This window comes from Myripristis murdjan, chromosome 4 (assembly GCF_902150065.1).
Source record: "Myripristis murdjan chromosome 4, fMyrMur1.1, whole genome shotgun sequence".
Lineage (NCBI taxonomy): Eukaryota > Metazoa > Chordata > Actinopteri > Holocentriformes > Holocentridae > Myripristis > Myripristis murdjan.
In genome coordinates, this window is record NC_043983.1 from 30,081,311 (window position 1) to 30,098,212 (window position 16,902).

The following is a 16,902-nucleotide window of genomic DNA, read 5'->3' on the forward strand; positions in this document are numbered from 1 at the left end:
TGAACTCCGGCTGCTTTATCGACGGCTCAAAGAGCAAGGCGGTGTGATTTCATGTGTGTGAACGGCAGCGCCCCCAACCAGTTCCCCTGTGGTACTACAGCAAAGCCCGAGGCTGGAGTATTGATTACATCTACAAAAATAAACCGATCGATAAGATTCAGCTTACAGGGAAAAGAGAAAAAGTACAAGCATGTGTACAAAACATTTTTTTTTTTGGAATGGGATTAAAGATATAAAAAAGGCCTTAAACCCATAAGATCCTTTGTTCATAGAGCAGTAGTAGTTTGGAGGACATAAAGATATAATCAAACACAAACCCAACACAAATAGAGCCGAAGAGGAAGAGACAGATGGGAGTTAAAAAAACAAACAAAAAAAAAAAACCAACAACAACATTTTAAGAAAGTAAGTGGATCAGATCGGATTTCTTTTCCAAAACACACTTATGGTATTTTAGGATAAACGTGCCTAATTCAGATCCTGCTCTCTGCCGCAGACCTTCATCACCACCTCGCCGCTTTTATCTCCAACCGAGGCCTCCATCCTCCATCCGGGATATGAGCTCGGCGATGAAAAGGGGGCGATAAAGCCGCGATGGCGCTCCCTCCTGTTCCGCCTTTGTTTAGACTCACTTTTACATCTGTTGACATCTCAAACACGGCAGCGGCGGCAGCGGCGGAGTCGCGGGCGGAGGGGTTTTGGTGTTTCTCCAACATCCTCGACGCGTCGGCGTGTCAAGGCCGTGTGCTCGAGACCGGGGGGCGTTTCTGTCAGCGGGGATTGTCTCCTCAGCAATAAAGCTGTGACACTTCCCATTAGAGATGTTTTATGCGCACAGTTTCAGATCCTCTTATGGTTCCTGGCAGATGATTTTATCTCTTTTTTTATTTTTTTATTTTTACAAGCTGGCCCGCTGCAAAGTGATATTCATGTGTGATATTTATCTAAAAGAAAAAAAAGAGGGAGGGAGGAAGATTCAGAGACAATGAAGCATTATTGTATTTTATGGTTTACCTTTTCACCAAGCTGTCTCTGTCACTTTCTGCCTTGATGTGTTGACTCGGCTCATTGCACAAGAGCCGTGCTTTTTTTTATTTATTTATTTTTTTTGTTTCCCTGGTCATACTGTGTTTTTCGTTTTGGGACGCCGGAGCAGTTTTCTGCCCTGTTTGTGCAGGAGAGGAATGCGTGATCCTGCCAGCGTCCCTGGAAAAAAAAAAAAAAAAAAAAAAAAAAATGGGCCAGTACCGAAATACATTCTGGTGCTTTACCAGAACACTTCCGGCGTAGCGAAGCGGTGAGCAACGCTGTGAACAAGCCGCCGCAAGTCCATTCACGGTCAACAATCACATTTTCTCGCTCGCTTGTTTCTGATGAATTTAGTTCTGGCAGAAGATTAAAAGGAATGAGAATATACAGTCGTCCAAAGCTTCCCATTTCTCCAGAGCTTCTACCTGAGAGACGGCAGGAAGGAATCGTCTCTAAATTGAGGCTTGAGGAGCGTTTGCGTCCAGCGTTGAGGCCGCTGGTAAACTCTGAAATAACGACCGAGCGAGACGGGGGCTTCCCTCTCCAGCTGATCCTTTCCAACGTTTCTGGGGTTTTCGGGGAGTTTTTTCTTGCCTGCTGTGAGGGTTCAGGTCAGCGGCTCTCATTTTGCTTTCTCTAAACTGTGGTTTTGACAATGTGACAGCCATCAAGGGCTCTAAATAAACTTCAACCTAGTGAATGACAGCAAAACAAAGCCGAACCCTCGTCTTGCCGCCTTATGACTCATTTCCTTCATCTGGTTCAACTCTTGCAAAGCGGTGACATGCCTACTCTCTCAGTGCCAACATGAACGTTTGGCCTGATGGTGGGTCAAAAGGTCATGGTCATGAAGTTACCAGAATGAGTAGGAATTTTCTCCTGGAAGGGTCGTGAATGTGCACAGCAGCGTTGAACTTATCCCCAACCTGTCCTTTTGGGGATATAATTACCGGTCAAAAAAGCTGAAATATTATCTATTAAATAGTCCATTACTGGTGGGCAACATGAAGACTGTTGTCTTGTTGCAGCTTTCCACTCTAGAGGAACATATGCTGAGGTAAAGGTTGGGGTCTTACACCACCAAATCCATAATTCAGATTCCTGTCATCGACCTGAACACACCGCAGGCCAGACTGAGATTATAAAAATCATGTTGGACATAATGACATTCATTCATAACTAATGGGTTGTATTGTACAATGTTGTATTTATTGTTTAATTTTTGCTCAGTGTTGGTACTCCTCAAACGGCTTTTGATCAAACTGAAATGATCCAGAAATGCGTTTAATAATCTTTGGCCACCTCTTACCCTCCGATGGGATCGGCTCCAAACTACCGCTGACCCGTTTAAATCTTAAAAACCAATCATGACGGCCAATCTGTGTGTCTAATCAGGCTCAAAGTCATGCAATGTGTCCCCTGCATGTAAACCAAACATGATCTGAAACATTTACGCAGCTAAAACGCCGCGTGCCAATCAGCGATCCGCCCTAACGCCAGCAGCAGAGCTTCAGACGTCGGCGGTTGCGTGCCAGGCAACATTTCCTCACTGATAAGAGCAGAAAGGAGGCCACTCAGTCTTTATCAAGGTAAATGCCGTCATTCTGAGCCGGTCGATTATGAAATATAACTCAAATCCATCACCGTACGAGCTTCAGCTGCAGCTTTGCATGGGTGCCACAGTGCAGACGCACGGTGTGAGCTGGTGAGGTCGCAGTGAGGCTGTTTCTGTGTGAAGTTCACGGATGGTGAGGAAGTGATGATGAGTCAGAGCGGGTCAGCAAAAGTCACTGTGGTCTGTCGTGAAACATTAAACCACTAAACCGCTGGTTTCCTTGGATTTTTTTCTGTCTCGGTGGAACATTTTTGCCTCATGCTGTGTCTCCGCCGCACAGCTTGTTCCTGCTGTAAGACCGTGGAGACACAAAAAACAAAAAAAACAGACACATGTGTGAACTCGTCCTGATTGGCTGAAGAGTTTTCTCAGAGCAGAGCAGTGAACGCACCCTGATACTGGAAGGTTTGGGGGGTCATAACCCGGCTGAGTCACAAACAGGACCTGATGTATAGACGATTTCACTGGGCTTCAATAAAAGTAACAGAAGAGGAGCTCCAAAAATGCACCACAATGCACAAATGTAATGTAGTTAAAAATACAATATTCTCAAATGTCTCCAAATTTACAAATGCATGTTTTAGTGAAGTTATCCAAAAGTCAGTTGTCACATTTGTCTCATTTTTCTGAACCACCGCAGGACATTTTATTGTAATATTTGCTTTTTGTTCGTCCTATTTGTGCATCTATCACATATTTGTTAGTTTTATTTATGAGTGAGGGTGAAGATTGTGAGATTGACAGCCTGTTAGTCAGATTCGTTGACAGGGACCGTGGTGGTGAAGACAGCGCTGAGCCACAAACCAAAGATCTCAGTTTTAGAGGTAAAACTTGGTTGCGAGCCTCACCTGAGGTCCTGAACTTTGGGTGGCGACTGAACGAAAGAGATGAGATGGTGGAAACGAGAGATGTGACTTATCTGCGGTTTGCCGCTGCACACTGAGAGGAGCCGTTTGGGTTCACGCAGAAAATGATCTTTAATACACCTGTTTGATGGAATGACAGCTTAAGTGACATTTTCCTCATTTCACAGCAGAGAAAAAATGTTCTTTTATAAGCGTCATTTGCTTTTTATACCAAATCTAGGGTAGATTATCAGCGGAGTCGTTTGGATTTTGCCCCCATTTTATTTTTTGTTTATGATCGCAAATGTTTTCTTTTGGCTATGTGATAGAGGTCAGCATGAGCTTTCCAAACGCCGTATAAAACTCATTTTTATGGCTTCACGGGGGGGAATAAAGTCGGTTAAATTAGTTTGCTTTGTGCTTGATGAGTCCACTCACTCGCAGCGTATCAAAGCGCAGCCGTGACTGCAGCGAGGAAATCCTGCAAAGCCGTGGCTTGTAACGGCATGAGGGGGAAACAATTTGAGTTTGCTAATGGACTTAACGGACTTACTCGCTAACGAATCATAATTCTGACATTTTATGCCGGTATTACGGCTTTAACGTCGGCTTAAGTCGCAGCAATTATCGTGACTTCCGCGATGCGATGCTGTCAAAACAACCCGCCGCTCATCTGTCGCTACGTGGCTTCGGGCCTGCAAACGTCTCGGATAGACGGCGCATTCATCAGAGCAAATAAAAGCACAAAGACTGGATTTTCGGATTTCACAGGGTTTTACATCCAAGGTTTTTCTTGACAACGTGGCCCAAAAACCGCCGCTGCCTCAGTGAATTCAATGATTCAGTGTTGGCTCTGTGGTTTTGTGGGACAGGCTCTCGTGGAACTGAATGACGCTGCGTGAGAGGCCTCGGTGCCAGCTGCAGGGAAGGGCCGCTCGCCGCTCGGTAAACAATGACACAGCCGCCGCGCAGGGGGACCTTGACACGGCAGATAACGGCCAGAAACATGAAGATAGTGATGCATTTTCAATAAGAGGCAACACACACACACACACACACACACACACACACACAGCGTCCCGGGCCAGAAACTGACGGAGCTGGGACATAAAGATAAGAGCAGATCTATAAATACATGCACTCAACAGCTCATTTACCACGTGACAAAAAAAATATAGCTTTAAGTTTCAAAAGGCCAGCAAGGAATGAAAACGAGGACTGAATTTAAATCATGTGCTGAAATCAGGGTGAAAAGGATCAGGAGATTTTGAATTTCGTTTTTTAGCAACTTTTTTCTCACCAGTTATTTTCTGTAAAAAAGCAAAGTCCTTCCAATTACTGATGACCTGACAAAATAAAATAAAATAAATAAAAAATAAAATAAAATAAATAAAAATAAAATAAAAATAAATAATAAAAAAATAAAAAATAGTCCAATGCAAAAATCCAGTCATTCAAAATAAATAATAAATCAGAATAATTAAATAATAATAAATTAATAAAATATAATAAATGGACAAGTTTATTATTGTTGATAATATTGCTACTACTACTACTACTAATAATAATAATAGTAACATTAACAATAAATATTATAAATTACTAAAATTAAAGAAAATAATAAATTACACAGTTGGTTTGTGGATGAAAATAAAAAAATGGTTTTAGTTTAAAATCAGCTGCAAACACACTGCTCTTGCAGCTTCTCCATCTTTACCATCCTCCTCCTCCTCTTCCTCTCCTTTGTCTTCACGTTGCTCGGTAAGAGGTTTTCATAAAGTCCGGTGTGAAATATTGATCATGCGTCAGTGTTTTTACACCGTCTGGCAGCTGGTGTGTGTGTGTGTGTGTGTGTGTGTGTGGACTTTATTTAAAGGCTTACCTTCCTCGGTCCCGTGTGGCTCCACATTACCGCCCCGTGGAGGGCCGGCAGGATGGAAACAATATGTCGGGACCGTAAAGTGTGTTTTATGTGCCACCGGGCCTTTCGGGCAGGGCAGGGTTTCGTGCCGAGGCGCAGGTACAGTTTCACATGGTGACAGGCGTTTAGTGTCACTGCAGGTGAGGAAGCTGCTTCATATTTCCCCGCTGATGTGATTCTGCCCTTATAAACAGCATTCGGTGCGATCACAATGCCCCCATATTCCCCTGAGGTTCATGATTGTGTACATGAACATAAGAGCAGGTGGACGAGCCGTCATGTTCCTAATATAAAAGACCCTGAAGCTCTTGTCATTTCATTGTGTGAGGCTGAGAACAATGCGGCGCTATTCAAACAGCCACACAATATCGCACTTAATTGCAGCGCTGAGGTCTAGGAATGCCTGAACACAATGCAATCTACTTTTAGCGCTGACTTTTTGGTGTGTGTGTGTGTATATGTGTGTGTGTGTGCATGTCTGTGTCATTGAGTCCATCAGCCTCCACGCTGCGGCCAAACTTAAAATCACTTCCTGCGTTAAATTCCACTGCTGGTTTTCCAAATGCTGTACATTGGTGGCTCAGGATGTGAATACACACACACACACACACACACACACACACACACACACACACACACACACAGTATATTATGCTGTGAAAATAGCATTCAAAGGGCAACTGGCCGACTCTGTGGAAGGCTGGCTGACCTTATTCCTACACAGTATTCACTCTGGGGACTGAAATTAAAATTATTTTTCCAGAAAACCATTTAGATGCAGGTTGACAAGAAGAGCACGGCTCCAGCTCTTTGTCAGAATGTAAAGTTCCCTCATTTGTCCATGACCTTACATGGATAAAATGTAGAATATCCATTAAGTATAAAAATAACACGAGTTTTTGCTCTCCTTAACTACAAATTTAAAAAAGGTGCATCTGGTAAAAATCGAGGCTCAGTTGACCCAAAATATAAGCATGAAATTCATCAGCCAAGTTGATGATGAGAACCATGAAGTTCTTCTTTTTTATCAGTTGAATCTAAAGGGTCCTCACTTCAGTGCATTTTTAAATAGAGCACCTTTAAAGGACTACTCCAACATTTTGAGTGAAATTTCTTTTTATCAACTCTCCAGACTGAGACAAGATGTTTGACACCATTTTCACCTCCTTATGTCCACTGGTTCAGTTCCCATGGGTGGCATTTTGTGTTAGCTTAGCATAAAGACTTGAAGTCTATGGGAGTCGTTAGCCTAGCCCCTGTTAAAGTGAAAAAATAAACCTTACCGTAACTCCGAAGCTGGCTTATTTACACAGTGGATCATGTGGAAGTATAACGGCTGAACATATTTATCCTTCCGTCTATTGCACTGATCCGGCAGAAATTAACAAATTAAAAGCCTCAGAATAGCTGTAAGGTTTTTTTTCCCCCAGTTTGACAGATCTAAGCTAACGACTCCCATACACTTGAAGTCTTTATGCTAAGCTAATAGGAAACACTACCCATAGAAATCAAAACACTGGATTTCAGAGGTGAAAATGTCTCAGTATTCCTTTGAACACACTTAACATTTCGTGTAGAATGATTAACTTGAAGAAGACCTCTGAATGTGAACACAATGGAAAATAAATATTACGTTTGATGAATAACTAGTTGATTTTTTTTTTTTTTTTTTAAACTGAGGCTGACCAAATTCCATAATATCCCAGGACTCGTCCCAAGAATTGATTAAATCCCCTCATTTTCTCTGTCTGGAGAAGATTCTTCAGATTCCACGACTTCCATGAAACACACACACACACACACACACACACACACACAACACAGCTACAAACCCAAGATCGATTCCATAAAACTACTTTATTGACGTTTGATTTTACAGATATGATTTACAGACAGGGTAGATTGGCGGCGTCCGCTCTGCTGGCTCGTCGGCGTCGCCCCCTGGTGTTGCTGTGCGACGTCTGCACGCGTAACTCGGGGAGCGAGAGCCGCGTGTGTCTCGGCGGCTCCGCTCCCTCGCTAACACTGATGAAGATGCACGGCGTGAAATGATCGCTGGCCACCAGCCGAAGAGTAATAATTTCTTTTTCTATTTTTTTTTTTTTTTTTCAAATCTCTACTCTGTAAATTATTTCATCATTCGTTAGCCAGTGGCCACTTGGCATATATAGATTATTTTTTTTCAGTTTTGTGCCTTGAATACTATGAACACTGTCAGATATAGTAGCTCTTTCTGAAACATCCATTCTGTAACACTATGATGTTGTAAACGGCAACGTAACGCTGATGAAAAGCTGAGTTTGACGACAGGGAAAAGATTCACCATCTGCACTTTGATATTTTGAATTTTAGTCTGCTCTTTCTCCTCATCAGGAAGAAAAAAAAACTACTTTTCCTTCAGCTGTTATTTAAAAAAAGCCTCTGTGATGTTGGCACGCCTCATTAGACGCAAGGCGCAATCTAGCATGTTGGGCTGCGGCTCGTGACGCCCATGGGCTTCAATGAGGAATGCTAACAATGCTAAAGAGGCTTTTTTTTTTTTTTTGTTGATACAGGAACTGACCGCATCGAGGCAAATGCCGGGCAGGTAACAGACCAAAACACAAAACGGGAGGAGGTTGCTACTGCAGATTGTTCGAAGCAGCTGGTAATCGCTGCCATCGCTGCTGCTTTGTATCCGGATGGCGGTTCAACTTGAGCTGAGGCGACTCGACGTGAATTCGGTGAGATTGTGCCGTCATGTCGTGCTGCAGTGGCTAAAAACGAACGCTCAAGCTCGAGACGGAGAGAGACAACGATCAAAGTACGCGTATTTAACAAGCGACACGATACCAAAAAGCAAAAATAAATCAAGAACATTTAAATTAAATTGACGTGCAGACGAGAAAATGGGATTTAAAAACGTTCCTTTACGAGACATTCAGAGTTTGTCGCTTTGAATGTTTTTAACAGTCGACTGAAGGAGCGAGGTCAAGAGGTCGCTGTTTGGCGGGAAACGCGAATGAGGCGAGAGACATTCACAGGTACACTCAGTGCCTGGCGTACATTCAAGCTTCTTCCTGCTCGGGATTTACACACACAACGGGAACATTATCTGTCAGAGGCCGAAAGAGCACCGTTTATTCTCCACGTATTCGTTTTTGTTTTTTTTTTTTTACCGCGGGTGAATTTATGAGTCGGTTTAAGGGAATATGGTCATTTTTCTGCTTCTGATCGCATGAGAAAATTGGTGCAATTTGAGAAATAACCAGCGCAAACAACTGAACGAATGCAGCAAAAAAATGTTGTGTTCACTGGTGACCATTTATCTCCCAAGCACGACAGGAAAATGATAAATCCATCGAGTGTCTTTCACTCTCTGACAAACAATTTTGCTCTTCGGTGTAAATTCCACCTAACAAGTTGCTCTGTCTGGTTCAATACTGCCTGAAAGAGTTAGTGACGCTTTAAAACAGTAAAATCTAGTAACCAGTGCATGATATGTCTAAGTACTGAAGCAGTTTGCTGTTTGTTTTACGCTGAAGGAGTGACCATGTTGATAATGCAAAAAAGAGCAGATATCAGATTCTGGTTATGTTTCAATCACGTGGAAACAAACCGGCCAAAATTTAAGCCAATTGACCAAAGTGGACGCTTTTGACGATACACCGGATTAACGGCAACACACAGAAAAAACGCCGGATTATTTGGATTCACATTCACTTGAAATGTAACACTTGAGTTTGTGAAAGATCAGACTTCCAGTATGAACACTGCAAAAACTCAAAATCTTACCAAGAATATTTGTCTTATTTCAAGTCAGAATGTCTTATTTCTAGTCAAAATATCTCATTACACTTAAAATAAGACATGATCACCTCAGAAGTAACTTGTTTTTACCACTGGCACATTTTGCCAATGAAACAAGCAAATTTTTACTTGAAACAAGTGAAAACTGACTAAAAACAAGTTACTTCTGAGGTGATCATGTCTTATTTTAAGTGTAATGAAATATTTTGACTAGGAATAAGACAAATATTCTTGGTAAGATTTTGAGTTTTTGCAGTGAAGCACCTTAGAAACCGCCTGTTCTGCCTTGTAACACTTTCATTTCTCTCTTTCATCATCAGTTTGCACAGTTTTGCTTCGTAACCGTTTTTTTTTTTTTTTTTTTTTTTTTTTTTTTTAACCCAGTGTGATCGTCTTCACCAAAACAAAGTTAATCTGGATTTTTATCGTGTAACACTGTGTCATATTCAGGTTATTTCTACATCTGATGGATTCAAGATGTAGTTTTTATTGTACTTTAATTTAGAACAGAAACTGGACCAACACTGGGCTTTCCTCTGTCTTATCGCCCACCTTTTCTCCTAATTTCTTGACATATTTACAGACAAACTGACGCTGGGTCTGCTGCACCTTTTCAGCAGGTTAGATGCTCTGTGGAAAGACGACGTTAAGCACCTCTGATACTGGAAATTTTGAAATCATGGACGTGCCAAAGAGCTACATGAGTCTCTAGACAAACTGATTTAAATATCAAATTACTCCTGCAGAGTCGGGGTTAAGAGAAACCAAACGGCCTCAAGATGTCGCTGCAATCCAATTTGCATTTACTTGAATCTTTGAGTTGGAACAATTCAACACCTTGGAGGAAATCTTGACCACATTTTGCGCGGCAAGAAGCGCCTTTTCCTGCGACTCCTTCCTCCTTGAGGCAGATATACCCGTCCACGTCAAAAACACAGACGCTCAAAAAGTTCAGAGTGGATCCAAACGTCTGAGTTACTGATTCTCAAACGTCTTCGACAAGATTCCTCCAGAGGTTTTTGCGAGTTTTAACTTCAGACACGAGTAAATGTAAAGTAACTGCAGTGACAACTTAAAGCCGTTAGTAGAGAAGTGCTAACATCCTTAGTTCAGTGTTTGAGCTGATGTGAATCTTTCACTCCAGCCAGTTAAAAAGGTTTGAGAATGTATTCAGCCTTGAGGTAAGCGCAGTGTGGGGAATGCTTGTCGGCGACTGACCTAATTTGACCTGCAATCGAACTAATAATAATAATAATAATAATAATAATAATAGTAATAATGGCATCACTGCGTTTGGCGGTGAACTGTAACAAAACACAAGTCACAATAAAACGGATTCTTTTTGTTGCCACTTTCAGTAAATGTAAGTGCCTCGTGGTGTTTTGGCACCAAGGTTTTAAAACTCAAATCATGTGTAAAAAAAAAAACAGAAAAATGCTAATAAAACCGGTAAAAGAATGCTGATCATAAAACGTCCATAAAACACAGCAGGAGCCGGAGCAAAATGTGCATCTACGCTTCATCCATCCATCCATCCATCCAGGAACAGGAACAGGAACATGACATTTTTAACCCGACGTGACCCACATCTGATCTTTTTCCAAAAGATCAATACAGCCTCTTTAAAAATCTGACATCCCTGTTCCTGTGTGAACGCAGCCTGAGGTCCGTCCAAGGTTTTCATCCACCGGCGCCTTGCAGTTTCTCCAACCGTGTGTCCAGCAGAGGGTGACTGAGTCCGGGCCGGCCCGTCGTCACTACTGGGTCCTCAGCTGGTAATCTGAAACAAAACACAAAGAGTCACTTTAACGTCACCGTGCAATGACATCTGGTAACATTAAATGTAAAGAAAGTACATATAAATAAGATTACACTTGGAACCAGTTGCAGAAATCCTGTCCTGACGTTATTTACCAAAACATGAAGGTGCTTTCCAGGTTCATCACCACCTATTTGTCCACATCATTTGATTGTTTTTTTTTTTTTTTTTCTCTGTTTCACTTTCCTTGCGTTTTTCTAGAGTGAAAAACGAGCACTGGAAATGAAAGCATGTTGACAGGAGTAAGACCGTGAGGAGGAGAGAGGGGATGATGTGATTTTGTCGAGGAGAAGGGAAGGGAGAGGTGAGGTGGAGCTGCCAGCGGAGCCTTGATAAGAACTTCCATCACTTTTTCGTATCCAGGCCACTAAGAGCACTTTAATGACCTGAAAACGTTCTTCCTTCCTGGACGTTAATGTTGTTTTTTTCAACGACCTCTAAAGAGCTGAAAACAGTTTGGTTCCTATGTTCGCTGGGCTCCATCTAATGAACTCAAAGTGTCAAACAATCTCCTGCACTCCTATAATGTGACCCATTTATGAATTAAAAAAACAAAACAAAACAAAAAAACATATTCCCTGGCTTTCCCCGTGAATTTATCAAATTCCCAGTACGCCTCTTAAAAGTGGATACGTCTGAAATCCCACGTCATGAGAAGTCGCTTCCATTATCAACACCAGGAGCCAAATACAAGAAGACATTTACGATTCCCTGAGGACTGAGACCCACCCGCTGTTAAACCAACAGATCTGCACAGATAAGTAAAATAAAAAAAACAAAGTACTGATGAGACGAGGACAGGACGTAACAGGAGGAAACAAAGATGGAAACGGGAGCAATAAAACTCGCATCATGATACCAGAATCTCAACTTTTATACCAAGTCTCTTTCGTAAAAACTGAACTCTACGGTGATGCCGCAGTAAACAAGAAGGTCGATCGGGCAAAGCGAGCCTGACAGCTTTGTGGCAGATCTGTGGCCGGGTATTTGCTGGTCAACGCAATACATCCACCAATTTTGGTCCATTAAGTCCTTCCCAGTTCACAAGTTTCACAAAGTAGATACAGACCGGAGAACATCATGGTTTTCAGCACAAAGCTGAAAATTTGTTTTTGAGGATGTACAACAATGCACGTTTGTCTTGGTTTCACTTTTAACCAGTGTTGGGACCAATTACTCACAAAACTAATAAGTTACAATTACTAATTACTTCTGTAAAAAAGTAATTTTGATTACTACTCAATTACTGCTGCAGAAGAGTAATTCAATTACTGGGGAAAGTAATTTTTATGATTACTTTTTTCTTTTCTTAAATCCTCTTATGAATGCACATATTTTTGCGTTGCTGTTGGAGTGTGGACATTGCTGTCAAATTTCATCTATCATTGTCAGTGTTGGGCACGTTACTTTGAAAAAGTAATACATTACAGTTTAAAGTAGTGATGCCAGCTTGTCCAGGTGGGGAATTGAACCCCCGGTCTTCCGTATGGCAGGCGGAGATACTATCTGCTCTGCCGTCGGGGAACACATGCGTTCTTTGTAATTTGTGCTCGTTCTCTATGCATGTTGATAAGTTACAAAAAACTGCAAAGTCCGACCGGTTTGAAAATTGACACACCGCTTTTTCTCCACAAGACGAACATTTTTCGATTAGAATAATAAAATAATAATAATTATTAGTAGTAAGTAACAGCTAGTAACGGTGCATTTTATTGTCAGTAACGGTAACGGCGTTGTAACGGGGGAAACAGTCATTTCTTTGATTACTCGTTACTGATAAAAGTAACGCCGTTTCTTTGTAACGCCGTTACTCCCATCACTGCTTTTAATGCTTCTTCCCAGCCTCCATGGCTTTCAAAACTATTTTTTAGGGCTGCACCGGTGGCTCATCGGTTAAGAGCGCGTACCATGTACCAGGGCTTAGTCCCAATCGCAGCATCCTGGGTTTGCTGCACGTCATCCCCTCTCTCTCCCCTGCCTCTCCTGTCTATCTCCACTGAGACTGTCAAATAAAGCAGAAATGCCGAAAAAATAATCTTAAAATAAAAACAAAAACTATTTTTTAGCTTTGTGTCACCGCTCAAAATCATGTTATTTTTGGTCTGGCTCTACATTGTTCATTTTGGAGTTAATGGACCAAGCCTGGTGGATGTATCACAGAACAGATTGGCAAAGCTTTCTACAACTCTCCTTCATTTGTCTTTTAGTTTGTGAAATCACATGATCTAGATGGAGATTTGTGTCTCTGCAGCTCCTCATGTCATCTTCTGAACTTTTCCACTCTAAGTTGGTCATTTCCAGACAAACAAATCAGTTGCGAAAGTGAGTTTGTTTGACCTAACGTGGCGCTGTGTGGTATTCCACGCCAGTCATATGACGCCTCCTTGTTACGGTGTGTGTTTGCACGATCGGTCATTTCCACGCTTCCCGTTCGCTGTGTGTGTATTATTGCAGCGCTACGTTGTGTTTCAAGAGATGGGGTGTCACGTTGGCGTCTCCTGCGTTGCATTAAGTTGAGGTCTCGGCTACTTTATACAAAATACGGGCGTCCAGCGCGATTTGTCATCTCCGGAAAACTCCGGAGAAACTTTTAAACTAACCATCATCGATCTGGAATGAAAGCAGATTCAGCGACGGCAGGGTTCATTTCTCGCCTCACTGCAAAAACACAAAATCTTACCAAGATTATTTGTCTTATTTCAAGTCAAAAATGTCTTATTTCTAGTCAAAATATCTCATTACACTTAAAATAAGACATGATCACCTCAGAAGTAAATTGTTTTTAGACAATTTTCACTTGTTTCAAGTGAAAATTTACTTGAAACAAGTGAAAATTTGCTTGTTTCATTGGCAAAATTTGCCAGTGGAAAAAGTGAAAATTCACTTGAAATAAGTGAAAATTAGCTAGAAACAAGAAACAAATTTTGCCAATGAAACAAGCAAATTTTCACTTGTTTCAAGCAAATTTTCACTTGAAACAAGAGACAATTGTCTAAAAATAAGTTACTTCTGAGGTGATCATGTCTTATTTTAAGTGTAATGAGATATTTTGACTTGAAATAAGACAAATAATCTTGGTAAGATTTTGAGTTTTTGCAGTGCTCAAGTTTTTTCAGAAACACTTTTCTGTTAATTATTTCTGTAATATTAAAGAGTTTCCAGAAGAGCTGCCGTGTTGGTCCGGTTGGAAATCCAGGAGAGGACAGCCCACTGGTGAAGTGTTTGTCCATTCCAGTGAAGCTTGGAAGTGTTTACGCCGTTTTAGGAAAGAGGAAAAGTCAAACATGAGGAAAGGCCACGCCCATCGAGCGTCCAAATCTGGGAAGCAGAGGGACACCTAACGTCAAATACATGCCCCAGTGGACACCTACCAAATTTATCTTTTGGAAAAAAACAGATTCCTTAGGAGAAAAGAAGAAAAGTTCCTAATTAGACAAACCCGAAAACTGGAATTCAGTCTTTTGTGCGACACGTCGAAGGAGCAGCAAAACTTTTACAGCTCCTCTGGAAACGAATGGAAGTTGTGTGTCCATAAAACTTTCAGATGCTGAAAACTTTGAAAAGACCCGAGAAATCACAGACAAGGAGAGAGACAGAAAGAGAGAGAGAGACAGAGAGAGAGAGAGATCATCTCAACACCGTGGATCCATCTCTCCTCTCCTCTTCCCTCCACTGGTGTGTTTGTGCTGGAGCGGAGCTGCGTTGCCCTGCTGCTTTGCTTGGCGCTGGTGCTGGTAAATAAACATTTTAAATGGACAATAAATGTACAATAGGAAACGTAGTACAAACACAGACACACACACACACACACACACACACGTATATATACAGATCCAGCTGGGTTGAGTTTGGTGGCTGCTTGCCCTGGCCAAGATCTGACTGCCTGCTTATCTTTTGAGGAATCTAAAAGTTTAGAGTGAGGGTTAGCTCGACATCCGCACTTCCTTACACCAACACACTCTCTCTCACACACACACACACACACACACACACAGGTGTACATTAACACAGAGAGAGAGTCTCAAGGCAGGTTAAAGTATGCAGAACGGGCCAGATTTAAACTAAGATCAGTATGGCCTGTTAATGGAAACTGTTCCAAAGCCGCACTCCCCGGCCTAAAGAACACAAGCTATGATTTCTGTAATGATAACAATAACACACACACACACACTCACACACACACACACACACACACACACACATGGATTTTGTTATGGAAACAGAGTTGTGTGTGCTTAAGGTTAGGCAGGGGAGTGGTGAAACTGTTCGCCCCGTAAGCCCAGCGTATCTGGATTTCATTTGCCTTAAATCAGATCTGCTTTAAGAGCAATTAGAGACAGAGCCGATGGCGGGCCGGTGTTTCTGGGGTTGCTACGGGCAACCAGGGGCACTCTGGGAAACAATAGCACAGCTGTATAGTAAAATGTGCTGGCATATCTGTAATTCAGCTAACATGCGAAAGTGAGTTTACAGAAATTACCTGCCAAATTCTGTTAAGCGTGGCCTGTTGCATGCCAGATACCATATGCTGTTGTTGCTGCACGCACACACACACACTCACACACTCACACACACACACACAGACACACACACACATGCAGAGTACTTCCATGCTTATGAGGACCTTCTATTGTCTACACAGGTTCTGTAACCACTAACCCTAAACTACCCTTGAGTAATCTTAACTTTAATCAAAGAGAAAAGAAATACAACACACACACACACACACACACACACACAAACTCATCAGAGCGCCTTTGTGCCAACAGAAACTCCTGTTCGCCTCATAAAAGCTGCACCCAAAACACAATCTCTTCTTATTTACCAAATGTTCACGAAGCGGTCCTGTGCAGAGGACGGACCTGTTCGAGCTCACGGCTCTTCACCAAGAGAGCCAGCAGTCAAACATGGAAAAATAATTCACTCAATCACAGTGTGCTGCCTGCCAGAAACCATGTGGTGCCGGTGCCAAGAACACACACACACACACACACACACACACACACACACACAAACTACATTCAAGCACAAACATATCTGCACATTTTTAGATGGCAATTCTTGTTTGTTTTTCTAAGCAAGAATAAAAAAAAAAAAAAAAAACAAAAGATTTTCGTGACGGTTTAACCGCTGCTGCTGAGCGCTGACTCGCGTGGACCGGGGAGACACTTTGGACGTCCCTCCAGATTTTGATTCATCTCTTCCTGTGTGGAGGATTTTGCCACCAGTGGAAATGGAGACGCAACAACCGATACTGCCGACAGGGCCGGGCGATATATCGATGCTCGATCGATATTGTGATGTGAGACTGGTTATCGCCTGAGATTTTGGATTTCGTCATATCGCGATCTGACACCAGTGTTGTCTTGTCCTGGTTTTATAGACTGGAAACCAGTAAAAACGTGGCTTTCCACCGATCTGATCGGCTATATCGGACACAGATTGCATTTTATGCAATCTGTGTGATCAGCTGTACAGTTGTCCCTCGCTATAACACGGTTCACCTTTCGCGGCCTTGCAGTTTTGCAGACTTTTTTTAGTGCAATTTTGCATGCTTTTTTTTTTTTTTTTTTTTTAACACAGTGCATTGTGTTCTGCGTCCTGATTGGCTAAGGGACTGTAGACCATTGTCAATCAATCTCCTCCGTGCCGTGTCTCCTGTACAGTACAGAATGCGTTCATTCTATAATACTGGACTTATTTTTCTACAAAGGTTTGAACTTTGAGAGTTTAAACAAGAGAGAAAAGTGAGAAAATGTTAACGCCTGTCTGAGAAAAGTGTATAAAGTGTGTAGTGAGGGGTTTTACAGCCTTAAAACATCTATTATAATTGTAAAAAATAAAGCTGACTACTTCGCGGATTTCGCCTATTGCGGGTTATTTT

At 42.0% G+C, this 16,902-nt stretch overlaps 1 protein-coding gene across 1 annotated transcript in view; it reads right to left on the reverse strand.

The window, feature by feature from the left end:
* Positions 1-9,544: 9,544 nt before the first annotated feature.
* Positions 9,545-16,902, reverse strand: part of LOC115358260 (AP-1 complex subunit mu-1) — a 42,541-nt gene continuing 35,183 nt past the window's right edge. The window contains exon 12 of the mRNA XM_030050153.1: positions 9,545-10,979. Within this exon, the coding sequence (XP_029906013.1) occupies positions 10,957-10,979 (23 nt within the window). The 3' untranslated portion in view covers positions 9,545-10,956. The remainder of the gene's footprint in view (positions 10,980-16,902) is intronic.